General features: G+C 43.5%; 1 protein-coding gene across 1 annotated transcript; it reads left to right on the top strand.

The window, feature by feature from the left end:
* Positions 1-227: 227 nt before the first annotated feature.
* On the top strand, positions 228-1457 carry LOC306762047 (forkhead box protein G1-like; the record flags this gene model as incomplete). The annotated part of the gene is made up of 1 exon (XM_079248419.1): positions 228-1457. The coding sequence occupies one exon, from the start codon at positions 228-230 to the stop codon at positions 1455-1457; it is 1230 nt and encodes a 409-aa protein (XP_079104545.1).
* Between the last annotated feature and the right edge of the window lie 14088 nt (positions 1458-15545).

Here is a 15545-nt window from a genome sequence, read left to right as displayed (position 1 = left end):
CAGTCTCTCTCCCTGTGTTTGTCCCTTTTCTCTCTCTCCACTCCTCCATCCACGCTTCTGCCGCCCTGACCCTCCTTCCTCTCTCCACGCCGCGGCTCTTCGCTTCCAGCCCGGATAACGGAGGAGCTTGGAGTTCTTTTTTTTTTTTTTTTTTTTTTTTTTTTTTTTTTTTTTTTCCTTTTCTTTTTTTACTTATTATTTATTTTTGTTTTTTCTGGCCAGCGGGCATGGAGGACGTAAAGGACCCCCCGACCGTGCCCCGGTCCTCCTCCTTCAGCATCAAGAGCCTCCTGCTGCCCTCCAAGTGCGACCGGACGGACCCGGTGGGCGCCGCGGCGATCGCCGGCATCCCCGCGACCCTCTCCCCCTCACCCGGCTCCGACTCGGACAGGTCGCTGGAGCCGCCTGAGGTGGACTCCACGGAGGTGGCTCTGGACCCTGAAAAACCGGACAAGGAGGTGCAGGGGGAGGAGGAGGAGGACGGAGGAGGAGGGGACGACGCCAAGGCGACACCGGAGCAGAACTCTGCCGGTAACAACGGCGGGAAAAACGGGAAATTTGACAAACCTCCGTTCAGCTACAACGCGCTGATCATGATGGCCATCCGGCAGAGTCCCGAGAAGCGGCTCACGCTCAACGGGATCTACGAGTTCATCATGAAGAACTTCCCGTACTACCGGGAGCACAAGCAGGGCTGGCAGAACTCCATCCGCCACAACCTCAGTCTCAATAAGTGCTTCGTCAAGGTCCCGCGGCACTACGACGACCCGGGCAAAGGGAACTACTGGATGCTGGACCCGAGCAGCGACGACGTGTTCATCGGCGGGACCACCGGGAAGCTGCGGCGGCGCTCCGCCACGTCCCGCGGGAAGCTGGCCATGAAGCGCGGGCTGCGCTTCGCTCCTCTCGGCCTGGGGATTAACGAGAGGGCGAACAACCCGCTTTACTGGCAGATCTCCCCTCTTCTCTCCCTTCATCACCACCACCATCACCACCCGCACTACAACGGCTCGTCGCACAGCTTCCTGAACCAGGCGGCGGGTTACGGCTCGCTGCTGCCCGCCGTGGAGCAGCTGAGTAACGGAGACTTGGGGCGCTCCATCCTCGGCGGCTCCGCGGGCGCGCTGGGCTTAACGAACACTTACGGGATGAGCACGTCGCCGGTCGGGCTGCTGTCCGGACAGACGGGCGGATATTTTGTCTCAGGGAGCCAACACGCCGCGGCGGCGCCGGGCCCGCCGGGAGGAGGACCTCCACCTCCTCCTCCTCCGCCGGCGCACCTCCAGCAGGGCGCGCCGGGATTCGGCGGCCTGGCGACGGGCAGCTCCCCGCAGTCCCTGCTGTCAGACTCCCTCAGAACCAGCTCCCTCCCCGCCTTCTCCCCGGGCGTGTCCGCGGGGTTCCCGGGGGTGCTGTCCCACCAGAAGAGGGTGGCCCCCAACGCGTTTCTAAACTGAACTCGGCACCGGGACGTGCGCGCGTACAGGGCAAATAAAAGTGTTAAATATCAGAAGGCTTCCCACAGAAACAGAAACGAAGTGAAACTTTCCCGTCCGGAACCGGAACCGGATGCATTTCATGGTTTTTGCGCGTGAAGGTGAAAAAGGGAGAAACTTTGTTACCTGTGAGCTGGGAGGTGAAAACTAGACTTGCCAAAGGTAACAGTAGAATATATTCCATCTTATTTATATCCTGTACAAAGATTTTCAGTACTTTCTTTCAGTTGTTTATTTATGTTTTGTATTTATTGTAATGTATTTAAATTCTATTTCTCCTTGTATACTCATCAGTATTACGGAAAGGGGGGGGGGGGGGGGGGGGGGATAAATATTTATGCACTCTGAGACAATCAGGCAGAAATATTCAAACACTTTTCTGTTTATTTGGCAGAAAAAAAAACTTTAGTGTCATTTAATGATGACAAAGAATAAGAGCCTTAAAATAAGCAGAAAGAATCACGAGGAAAAGAAGCCAAGAAGACATATCTGCCGTCGGAACCGAGCCGTGGGCCTGACGTCAACATTTCTACTGATGACGACATGAGCGGCCTGGGAAGAGTTTCATTCCAAACACATTTATCCAGACAAAACAGAACAGATCCAACATTTACATGGAACTTAGATAAATAAATAAATAAAATGATAAATAAAGAAATAAATGTGAAAGTATTTGGAATAAAACTCTTCAGGTTAAATTATGCAAATAAGTTCAGCTGAAACTGGACTTGGTTTTATTTCGGTTGGTTTTTCCTCTTTGTGTGTGTGTGTGTGTGTGTGTGTGTGTGTGTGTGTGTGTGTGTGTGTGTGTGTGTGTGTGTGTGTGTGAAGGCCTGTGTCGGCTCTCACACACGCGCACGGACAATATTTCCCTCTCCCTCTTCTTCTCCTTCTTCGTCTTCTTCGTGTCTTCTACCCGCCGACCGGCTCCGGTTCCCCGCGAAGGCGTCCCGGGGCCACGCGGAGAAGCGGGTTTTAGCGGCAGATCTCCAGCCAATCAGGCCTTTCATCCCGCACGCACGCGCGGACACACACGGTGAAGCTGTGGAGATGCTTCTGCAGGTTCCAACAACCTTCCTCCCACACGAGGAAGAGGAGTGGAAAGCTTGCAGCGCGCGCGTTTCTTTGCTTGTTGCTTGACCCGGAAACAAACAAACAAGTTTTTTTTTTCCTTCAACTTGCGCGACAATCAGAAACATCAAGTTTCCAATCAGGATGCGATGTGACTGAATATGCAACTTCCTCTTGTCACGCGCTCCGCGTTCATTTGCTTCTGGAGAAATAATAAAATAAAATAAAATAAAATAAAATAAATACACGACAAGCTTCATGTTGGAAAAATCAGAAGTTTAATGACAGAAAGTGTGAAAATTATTTTAACACTTTTTTTAAATTACATTTTCATCCATTAAATAGTTTTTAAAAAAAATTAAATTAACATTATTTGAAGATGCAGCAAATGTACCTAATTTTAATTAACTTTTATTTTATTTATTTTCAGGGGGAAAATGGGGAAAATGTTGTCGGAAGACGGAAGGTTTTTTCATGCTGCATTAATCAGTTTAAACTTCAATAATTCTGTTTGTATTTATTTGTTTATTTGGAGCCAATTAATCCCAGAACTTATTGACATGGTCCCAACTGCTGTTTAAAGGGTTAAATAAAAACCACAAGAAAATATTAGACATGGTTTTATTTAAAAAGAAAATTAGAAACGGGTTAAAAAGCAGAATAAAGTGTTTCTGCTGATGAAGCAGAAGTAAAAAAAAAAAAAAAGACAAAAAAAAAAACACGTCTGAACATTTCTCTCATGGAAGGAAAGTTTTCACGATGAAATGAAAGAAAAGTCAAATATTTCTGAGAAAAACTGCAGTTTAACGGGTTTATGGGAGAAAAAGGCAAAAAAAAACAAAAAACACAGACGTTTTATTTTCACTGTGAAACTTCTGAAGCCAAACTGAGACTCAAACCTTCCAGACGGAAAAGGCCGGAATATTTGGGAATTGTTGGGAATTGTTGGGGATGTTTTGGGATGTTTGGGGATGTTTGGGATGTTTGGGATGTTTTGGGGTGGGTGGGGGTCCCGCAGGTCTGACTCTGCATGGCTTTGGTCAAACCGCCTCTTGTCCACTTTGGCTTTTATTTTTTCCATGTTGGGTTTGTAAAAACTTGTTTTGCAGATTTGTTTGTATTTCATTTTTTGCACTTTTGTAGTTAGAATCCACTCGTACGAGGTCGTTTCGTCGTTTCGTTGCTGTATGTTGGATTTTTTTCAGAGGAACTAAACTTAATTAAAAGGATGAAATAAGGCGGCCTGGTCTGTGATTCCTCCCTGCAGACACAAAACTCCTTCATTTCTTCACACTTCCATCGCAACACATTCCAGTTTCTGATCAGTTAAATTTGCTGTTGGAGACGTTTCAGTTGATTTAAAGACCAATTTTTCCTCTCACGGTCCAGATTCAGAAAATATTAACATCAGGGTTTATATAAAAGTTTTTATCTCAACCATCAACAGATGGTTGAGATAAAAGTTATATAATATATATATATATATATATATATATATATATATATATATATATATATATATATATATATATATATATATATATAATATTAGTTTAAAAAAAAAAAAAAGTAAAAATTATAAACAATAAAAATCTGAAATGACAAGAAGAAACACTTAGTTTTGTATTCAGACATGACATTTTTATTTACACTCCATTTATTCACAGCACATCGATTTAAACTAAATTTGTTCACATTAAATGTGTTTAAAATTATTAAATTATTATTAAACAGTTGTTTAAAAGTTAATTAATTTATTTTCTTATTTTACAAGTCATTTGTATCCAGTTGCTGCTTGTTTCAACTCAGGTTGGCAGAGAAGCTGAAGGCAGGCAGCCCGGTCACATGGCCTGGATGGGCCTGGATGGGCCTGGATGGGCCTGGATGGGTAGACGTGGACTGGTAGACCTGGACTGGTAGACCTGGATGGGTAGACCTGGAGTGGTAGACCTGGACGGGTAGACCTGGACTGGTAGACCTGGATGGGTAGACCTGGACTGGTAGACCTGGACGGGTAGACTTGGACTGGTAGACCTGGATGGGTAGACCTGGACTGGTAGACCTGGACGGGTAGACCTGGACTGGTAGACCTGGACGGGTAGACCTGGACTGGTAGACCTGGACGGGTAGACTTGGACTGGTAGACCTACATGGTCCTATATGTTTGTGAGTTTCTGACACATTTTGTGTGATTTTATGGTGAAAACGTTGCTTTAAATCCTGTTGAACACAATCTGATCCTTTCGACTCCTCGTCGAAACCAGAAGCAGGAAACGAACCATCATGATGTCATCATATCACATGGTCACAAATACTAATATCCCTTTAATATCCCTCATCAATTTGTCAATTTATCCCTCATTTTGGTGGTTTGTAAACATTTTTACAACAAGGATCTGTATCTTGTATCTTTATTGATCTTTCAGCAAAGAGAATTTTATTTTGAAGCTTCTGCATGTTTCCTGACTCCTTCACGGAGATGATGCATAATTCACACTTTTCCACACACACCATCTTTTCCTGCCGTAAAAGGAGATTTCAAGAGAGCAGAAGTTTACATTTCTCTGGGAGTAAAAAGCCAGACTGTGCAGACGGGTTCGGCCTCTGTGATGCGTTCACAGTCCAGTATTTCTGCCTGGAGTTTCTAAACTTCCTGCAGCCGAGTTTCTTTCTGCTGGTTTTGGAGCTGAAACTGCAGGAATGTTTCCTTCCATCGGTAGAGCGACGAAGCCTCCAAGCATGGAGCCAGTTTGAGTCTGAGGTCAGCGCTTTGGATTGGACCGTGAGGTGTCATGTGACCCAACGGTTGGTAGGGACTGGCTGATGCTCAGCTGGTGACCCAGAAACAGACTGAAGAAGACGTGAAACCAGAAGGAAGGCTGCTGGAAGCCTCATCTCTCCTCCAAACATCCGCTTCGGCACATTGTTGAAGAAAAGGAGAAAATCCAGCCCAAGTTATTTCTTCCAACGTTTTTATGGAATAAAACAGAATTTTATCACGTTCCGAGACGTTTGGCTCAAAAGGATTTCATAAAAACTAAACTAACGACAGGTTAGTTTGTGCTGTCAGAAACCAGTAGCACCAGTATCATACCATGGAACAGGAAAATCAGATCCAGTCGGAATAAATGAACTTTGTTTTCATACTGAATAGATCAATGAAATGAACATAAAATATAAAAATAAAAGATGTGTGTAAAACATGAGCGTCTGTCTGTAAAGCCATAAGATGGATATTCTAGTTTACACTGGTTTATACTGGGTTATGCTTGGTTATAGTGGGTTATACTGGTATATACGGGGTTATAGTGGGTTATACTAGTATATACGGGGTTATAGTGGGTTATACTGGTATATACGGGGTTATAGTGGGTTATACTGGTATATACGGGGTTATAGTGGGTTATACTGGTATATACGGGGTTATAGTGGGTTATAGTGGTATATACGGGGTTATAGTGGGTTATACTGGTATATACGGGGTTATAGTGGGTTATACTGGTATATACGGGGTTATAGTGGGTTATACTGGTATATACGGGGTTATAGTGGGTTATACTGGTATATACGGGGTTATAGTGGGTTATAGTGGTATATACGGGGTTATAGTGGTATATACGGGGTTATAGTGGGTTATACTGGTATATACGGGGTTATAGTGGGTTATAGTGGTATATACGGGGTTATAGTGGGTTATACTGGTATATACGGGGTTATAGTGGGTTATACTGGTATATACGGGGTTATAGTGGGTTATAGTGGTATATACGGGGTTATAGTGGGTTATACTGGTATATACGGGGTTATAGTGGGTTATACTGGTATATACGGGGTTATAGTGGGTTATAGTGAGTTATACTGGTATATACGGGGTTATAGTGGTATATACGGGGTTATAGTGGGTTATACTGGGTTATGCTGGTTTATAGTGGGATATACTGGGTTATACTGGGTTATAGTGGGTTATACTGGTATTTACGGGGTTATAGTGGGTTATACTAGTATATCCAGGGTGGGTTATACTGGTTCGTGCCTGGTTATTATGGGTTACACTGGGTCAGAGTGGGATATACTGGGTTAAACAGGGTTATAGTGGGTTATACTGGGTTATGCTGGGTTATGCTGGGTTATAATGGGTTATAATGGGTTTTAATGGGTTATACTGTTATATACTGGTATATACAGGGTTATAGGGAGTCATACTGGGTTATAGTTGGTTATACTGGATTATACTGGGTTATGCCAGGTTATAGTGGGTGATACTGGTATATACAGGGTTATAGTGGGTTATACTGGTATATACGGGGTTATAGTGGGTTATAGTGGTATATACGGGGTTATAGTGGTATATACGGGGTTATAGTGGGTTATACTGGTATATACGGGGTTATAGTGGGTTATAGTGGTATATACGGGGTTATAGTGGGTTATACTGGTATATACGGGGTTATAGTGGGTTATACTGGTATATACGGGGTTATAGTGGGTTATAGTGGTATATACGGGGTTATAGTGGGTTATACTGGTATATACGGGGTTATAGTGGGTTATACTGGTATATACGGGGTTATAGTGGGTTATAGTGAGTTATACTGGTATATACGGGGTTATAGTGGTATATACGGGGTTATAGTGGGTTATACTGGGTTATGCTGGTTTATAGTGGGATATACTGGGTTATACTGGGTTATAGTGGGTTATACTGGTATTTACGGGGTTATAGTGGGTTATACTGGTTCGTGCCTGGTTATTATGGGTTACACTGGGTCAGAGTGGGATATACTGGGTTAAACAGGGTTATAGTGGGTTATACTGGGTTATGCTGGGTTATGCTGGGTTATAATGGGTTATAATGGGCATTATGAATAGTTATTGTAAAGACAGAGGTGTTTCCACGAGCTCCGTCAGTATCTGCAGCCTGAACAGAAGTAATCACAAAGAGGAACAACAATGCAAAACAGAGCAGGAAGAGCCACAAAGCATGATGGGAGATAAGCTAACCCCCCCCCCCCCCCCCCCCCCCCCGCCGCCCCTTCCCCCCAAAGACCAACCACAGCAACTGCTCCTTTATTAGTTTTATACTGTTTATATAGGTCAACATGGTTCACACTGGAACTGGCTGCAATATGTTACGCCGAACTGTCATGTTTAGGTTGTTGCCGTGGTTACAGTCTGTTCAGCTGAGGTGGAAATATTCTGCTACTGTAGTTGTGACATTTACAGTGTGATCGCTCAGAAGAGCATTGCTGCCCGCCTCCAGCCAATAAATCTACACCTTTATCTTTAAAATGCAGGGAATAATAATTAACATAATAATAATTAATAATGTTAGTAAATGTTAATAGACAAACCTTTCAGTTTGTTTTAAAATCTGTCAGTTAGGCCTGAACCCCCTCGGCCAACTAATCAACAAGCTTGGCTATGGATACCGACTCAGGAATGGGGCCACCATCAGCCACCTCCTGTACAGGAAATGGAAAAACCATCATGGGAGGAAAAGCCTCTGCATGGGATGTACCACCAGCAGATCACCAAAGTGGCCGATATAAACAAGTCCTATCAATGGCTGGAGAGGACTGGACTGAAGGACAGCACAGAGGCACTAATCATGGCAGCACAGGAGCAGACCCTGAACACCAGAGCGACCGAGGCCCAGATACCATACCAGGCAGGATCCCAGGTGCAAAGGAGCCCCTGAAACAATCTTGCATCTCACAGCAGGGTGCAAGATACTGGCATGCAAAGAATACATGGAGCGCCATAACCAGTAGCAGCGGCTCTACTCTGTTCTCCTCCAGGATGACTGAGCTCCTCACCCTATCTCTAAGGGAGAGCCCGGCCACCCTGCGGAGGAAACCCATTTCAGCCGCCTGTATACGAGATCTGGTTCTTTCGGTCACGACCCACAGCTCATGACCATAGGTGAGGGTAGGAACGTAGATCGACTGGTAAATCGAGAGCTTCGCCTTCTGGCTCAGCTCCTTCTTCACCACGACAGACCGGCGCAGAGCCTGCATTACTGCAGACGCCGCACCGATCCGACTGTCGATCTCACGCTCCATCCTTCCCTCACTCGTGAACAAGACCCCGAGATATTTAAACTCCTCCACTTGAGGCAGGACCTGACTCCCGACCCGGAGAGGGCAATCCACCCTATTCCGGCTGAGGATCATGGTCTCAGATTTGGAGGTGCTGATTCTCATCCCAACCGCTTCACACTCGGCCACGAATCGTTCAAGTGAGAGCTGGAGATCACGACCAGATGAAGCCAACAGGACAACGTCATCTGAAAAAAGCAGGGACCCAATCCTGAGGCCACCAAGCCGGATCCCCTCAACACCTCGGCTGCACCTAGAAATTCTGTCCATATAAGTTATGAACAGAATCGGTGATAAAGGGCAGCCTTGGTGGAGTCCAACCCTCACCGGAAACTAATCCGACTTACTACCGGCAATGCGGACCAAGCTCTGACACCTGTCGTACAGGGACCGGACAGCTCGTACAAGGGGGTACCGGTAATCCGTACTCCAGGAGTACAGAATAGAGTACAGAAACATCAGACATCTCCGTCCAGAAAAGCGCAGCCCCAGGAACAGCTAAGATACTCCGTAGGAGCCTCAAAGCTCCCAGGACTCTGGTAGAGAACCTGAGCTTAAGAGATGAACAGCCACCTGCCCTACCCCGGGGAGATGGGAGGGGTGGGTGAGGAAGGAGTTTTTATATATATATATATATATATATATATATATATATATATATATATATATATATATATATATATATATATATATATATATATACAATATTAATAGCATTTTATTTATGGAAAAAGTGCACATCATATCTTTCATGGAAGAAATTGGGCTTTTATGACAAATGGTCATAAAAACAAAAATTCAAAACATTCTATTCTATTCTATTCTATTCTATTCTACTCTACAGTCATATAGCAGACACTTTTATCCAAAGCGACTTACATCTGAGTGAGAACAACACAAGCAGGAAATCAAACAGTAGAGGATATTGTGGGAAGATGCTGGTGGACTGTCCAGTTCGGCGCAGGTCCTTTCATGAAGTGCTACAGACTTTTTTTGGTTTTTTTGTTTACTACATATATATATATATATATATATATACATATACATACATATATATATATATATATATATATATATATATATATATATATATATATATATATATATATATATATATATATATATATATATATATATTATAGTTATTGGAAAGAACTGATGTGAAATTAAAAAAAGTTTAGTTTAGATTTTCTTACACTTTTATGTGCGGTACCGTTTTGGTACTCAAAGGCGAAGAATGTTGGTATTTTCAATAAATACCTCCACATCACCTGAGTAGGAGAAATTCCTGCAACTTACAGAGGAGGCAAATGAACCGAGCCGCGTCGGGAAATCCTTCCTGCATTTTCTCAGCCATGTTTGCCTTCCGAGTTTCTTCTTCACTACTTTGTATTTTCATCCTAACACGCTGTTTATATGCAGGGTGTGGCTATCAGGTATGTGCTGCTGGAGGGGGAGGAGGGGAGCCGGGAGAAGAAGCTACGAAAAAGAAATGAACAACTCCATCTGGGTCTGAACGTTTGGATTGGTCAGAGTTTTTACAGATTTACAGTAAACTGAGGGCAGGCATGTGCCGTGTGTTCTAGGCTTAGGTAGGCAGTGGCAAATTGCAAGGGACAATAAATTTTTTTTAAATGAATTTATCATTTATAAAAGTTCCCTACTTTATCTAACAAGACGTCAGATTCTCACAATAATTTTACGTCATGACAACGAGTAGGATAAATAACATTATGGTTATATGCCTTTGTGAAAATATTTTTGTGCGCACCATCCCGGCTCTAAATTCGTGGACACGCTCGTTCACACAGCAGCGAGCACATGATTTTGGACATACATACACAGCACAGCCATTTGTGACTGGCAATATCCAGCAAACCAGCCTTTCCGCACCAAGTGCAGCAGCCAAAGCTTCGTATCATTGCTTGAACTATAACAGCACTTAAAACTATTATTCCTGAAAAATTCCCAATTTCTTAGAACATTTCCTCTACACAGCCATCTAAAGGAAATCTAAATTAATCAACCTGGACACAGAATACAGAGCAGAAGTGCTCAATTTTCCGACATACAAGTTACATGTTGCCACATCCCCCAAATTCCCCTCAGTCATAACAGAGAATCCTACGAACTTAATGCTCAGCAAATTCAACTGAGCCGTATGGACCGTCCACTTTTACGCAACTGATGACAGCTCAGCCTGATTGTTTCCCAAATGCAATAAGTAGAGAGACTGACAACTCGGAGCTGTCTGCGGCGATGAAACGTCGGTATCTCAAGGGTCCACACCCCAGATAGACATTTAATGTAAAAATACCTGAGCGCAACACCAAAACCAAGAATACTCTACTGCACCCATGTGCAGCTCCTCGTGCCTTTGTTATGCAATTTACACGGTTATTAAGGTTTAAGAATTAAAAAGAAATATTCATGTCAGTGTTTTAGATCCATAAAACAACAAGGTGATGTTGGACCACCACATGGCGTACACGTGAACACCGCCATAACAACAGAGAGGGAGGGAGATAAAGAGTTTAACCTTACTTTATGTGAAGACGAACTCCATGCGCCTGTCCTTCTGCACAAAGTTGCTGATCACAGCGTTGTAAAACTCTTCTGTGTTTGCCTTCAGTTTGATGAGCCTCTCCTTTTCAATTGATATCAGAGCGAGAGATGAAAGCCTTCCTTGCTCTGTCCTGCTGCAGGTTTTGGTCCGTTTTAAGGTTGAAAAAGACCTCTCCGCTGATGCTGTGGTGGCTGGAATGGTCAACGCCAACTTCAAGAGTTTTGCAGCCTCTGGAACAGTGTGTTCTAGGTCGTCTTCATGAGGTGACGTGTTTCTGGTCATCTGTGAGCTGTACAGCCCAATAAGGTCGGCCTTTAGCCTCACAAAATTAAAATGTTCCCATATTTAGCAAGGCTGTGCAGTTTTGCATCATCAAATTTGGCTGAAAATCCATCAAAATTTCAATGATTGATTAATGTCAGAAAATCCAGAAAATGAGTCAAAAGACTCGCGCTGGTTCATCAAGGCTTTCATTGTGTCTCTGACCCGTAGAGAGCAGAACCCTATGTCCATCACCTTGGCCTGAAGAACACGGAACAATGCGTCTGTCTCTGTGAAAACCACGCCGTACACCATGAGGAGGAAGCAGGTCGACGCTTTGGAAAGCCAGATGCTGAAACCAGAGGCCATAGTCAGAGCTGGTCCATCCCAGTCATCAGGGTTTTCCTGAATGAGCCTGAACACCTCCAGAAGTTCTGCATAGTGGAACAAGACGGTCTGAACAAGCCTGGAGGTCGCTGCTGCGCGTGGGACGCGTCTTCTGACCACTTCATCCAGCAGATTGCTGCGTTTTGTGGATTTGCTGAAATAAGCAGCAAGGCCTTCCAGAGTCTTGAAAAAGACTTTACAGTCAGGGATCACCTGTGCAGACTGCGAGAGGACGAGGTTCAGTTTGTTCCCGTAACAGTGAGTAAACAATGCCTTGGGTACTTTTTCTCTGATCTTTGCCTGAACTCCGTTTAGCTGCGATGCCAGAACTGATGCGCCACCATATGTTTGTGCGACCAGCTTGTCTAACTGGTCCAGGACACCCATGATATAGCTGCCGATTGCTGTCGTTCTCCTGTCATCACTGACATCATCAAAGCCCAGAAAAGCCTCCTTCACCTCACTGCCAGACACGTATCTTAAAATAATGGAGAGCTGGGCCTTATTTGTGATGTCTGTGGTTTCGTCTACCTCCACAGCAACAAACGGTGCCAAACCCACTTCTTCTTTTATGTTGTCCCTCAGAACATCTGCGATCGCCTCAATCAGGTCATTCTGAATCCTGTTGGAAGTTCCAGAAAACACCGTGGATGAAGCCAAGTGGGCGGAGAGACTAGCATCCTTGCTAGCTAGCAAGGATGCTAGTCCTAGAAACACACAACATCTATGAAACTTTAGAGGATTTCTCTGTTCTTCCTCACGGTTTCATTATGCATGCTAATGCCCAGCCGCCTTTGCTCATCCAAAGCCAGGTCAGTTCTGCTGTGACCAAATGTTTTCAGAGCAATCTGGCTCTGAATGTGGACCACCGATTTTTCATGTTTGGCTATGGCACAGGGCAAGTTGTTTAAATCACAATACCCAGCATTAGTCCAGACATTGTCAGAGGTGTCGCCAAAAAGCAAACATGGAAAACAGAACAGCCGGTTCAGCTTAGGACATCCACACAGCCAATCCTTCCTTTTGTACCATTCACTCTGAAAAGTACGGACAATTTTCTGACCTTTCCTTTGCTGAAGATCAGGTAGCTCAGGTGTTGGTCTCCGATCATTCAAAAGTTTACGTTTTTCCTCAAAAGAAAGACGTGAAAACTGTTTCAGCCTCTCAAGAGAAGTCATTTTGCCGGTGATCCCACCAGCAAACGTCAGACCAGAGGATCAATTCACAAATTCTCTCTTAATGTACATAGATGATTTGCATAGTACAGTAACGTAAAAAGGCAGATCACTACGCTGCCTAACGTAAAAAGGCAGCGTAGTGATCTGCCTTTTTACGTACATAATCTTTATATTAGAAACTAACTGCGCATGTGCGAACACACACCGCTGCGATAATATGGGAGGTGAAGGCAGAGACGCGCTGTGCCTTCAATAGGAGGCGTGGCCTGATCATATTAGCGCAATGATGAGTCACTTATGAAGCTTCATTTCATGGCCAGGAGGGGGCGCTGTTGAGGTTTTTATTTTTATTGAACTATGAGGAGCACTATATGCCAGCACTTTCAAGCATTACAGGCATTAAGAAAGTATAATTAGAAAACGTACATTAAAGATCAGTAATTATAAAATAAAAGCTTTTTTATTTATTTATTTTTTTTTTTAAGTTAAATTATATTATATAGAAAGTGGCAAACACGGCTGCAAGTCCTGTAGCAAGTGTTGGCTTGACCCCCTCAAAGATGACATGGCTTTCAGCACTAACCATCCATACAGTCACTAGTCTCTCATTGCCACCTGTGGTGGACAGAAGTTTGTTGTTGTATTTTCCCTTAAACTTTTTATAGACACCACACTTCAATACACCGGAGCTGAATGAATTCAATATGACAAAGCTATTTTTAATGAAGGCTGAAGAGAGCCTTCCAGCCTTCCTTTTTCATGTCTAATGTGTACACATAAATTACTTATTTTTAAAGAACTGTACATCAAATAACAACAAAAAAGTTAACATGGTAACAATTGATGAGTAAAACTTTTAAATAGTATAAATTCTCAACTTACGCAATACCAGACGAGGGCTGGCAGGTAAACTTAGGCTGCTTTCAACATCGGCTGCTGTTGCATACTCCTGTATAGCACATCTACAGGCATATATACACGTATATATTAGAAATATGATGTAAATGTGAAAAAATGGACAAAACTTGTTATAATTATTTGCAATGAGCTTACATCAGTAGTCAGCTTCAGCCCATCTGGAGACTCATTGAAATGAGCCATTAATAGTTGGATGACCAGAAATGTTAAGTTGAAAGTTGTGTTTTGAGCCAAGATTGTCTGGATATTGGTAGTACTCTACAACTGCATTACCACACACCTCAACAGATAGTTCCAGGGCACGGAGGAAGGGTACATCAATCTGCAACTCAAACTGAGAAAAGATTCCTCTTTGTGGAAATAGGTAAGGTTAGCTGATCAGCAGTAGAGCGAGCTGGGATCCTGTTTATGTGTCTGCGCTGGAGGCTAAAGGTGGTTTCCATCATATCAGTCACATCTTGCCTTTCATCTCCATTGATGCTATACTTGCTGTAAGTGCTTTGTAATCTTTGACGTTTCTTCTCCACTGTGCCGTCAGTTTCCTCTGGAGGAAGTTTATTCAGGAATCTAGTCAACCAATAGACGTCGGTTGGTCCCCGCTTGACTCCAGCTGCTCCACAGGGTCCTGATGATCTGTATCTTCCAAATGTCCCAGAACGGTTAATATTCCCAACTCTTGTTTTGAGTTGAGAAAGCAGAGACCTATACCCTCCTCCAATTAACTTTCCACTTGAGATCAAATCAGCAAAGCTACGTGAGTACTGATGGGTGATTTTCTGGAAGATTGTAAGGCATTGTGAACGTGTGGGATTGGCCACTTACTTCTGAACTTCATCTGCAAGAATTCTTATAATTTGTCGCCTCTTGTTAGGAGGGCATCTTTTGCCTTCTTAAACTGCTGTCTGAATTTCCATTGGCATCTTATTCCATGGGACTTCAAAGGTCCAAGACCGTGATACCTTTTGGGTATCATTCCGGGTTTATAAAAGAAAGTGCTGAAAGTTGTGGTGTAAGTATGCTGGAAGATGAAGATGTGGAAGCACTTGAAGGACTGGAGAAAGAGGAATAATCTCCAAATCTAGTGTGACTGTATTTGATTCTGAAGTCATGTTATTTAAAAATAAAACCTTTACCATTGTGCTTTTTTGTCATCAACATGAAATATATGGTTCATTACCTTGTTTGAACGTTTCCAACAGTTTGCGTTGCTGTATGACAGGCAGTAGATCTTTGATGTCTTCTTGCTGGACATTCTCTGGGTCTTCTGCAGACTGAACCCCAGAAATGATAAGTGTGGAAGACTGGACAAAGCCTTGATGATTATTTCCTTTATCATGACACCTAATGATGACATGGATCTAAAATACAGGAACAGAATGGTGAAGTATGAGACGAGGTACACCCCAAACCAAATTTTCTGGCAATGGGTAAAAATCAAGCAGTCCTTCTGGTTTGACACAGCAGTAGGATCTTGGCACAGGACTTGTATCATCAGAGTCAATGGAAGAAAGCCAAATAGCCTGGTGTTTGTCACAGATGAAGTAAACTTCAGTTTTTATAAACAATGATT

This window comes from Telmatherina bonti, assembly GCF_933228915.1.
Source record: "Telmatherina bonti genome assembly, chromosome: 11".
In the NCBI taxonomy this organism is placed as follows: domain Eukaryota; kingdom Metazoa; phylum Chordata; class Actinopteri; order Atheriniformes; family Telmatherinidae; genus Telmatherina; species Telmatherina bonti.
This window is presented reverse-complemented; position numbering and strand designations above follow the sequence as displayed.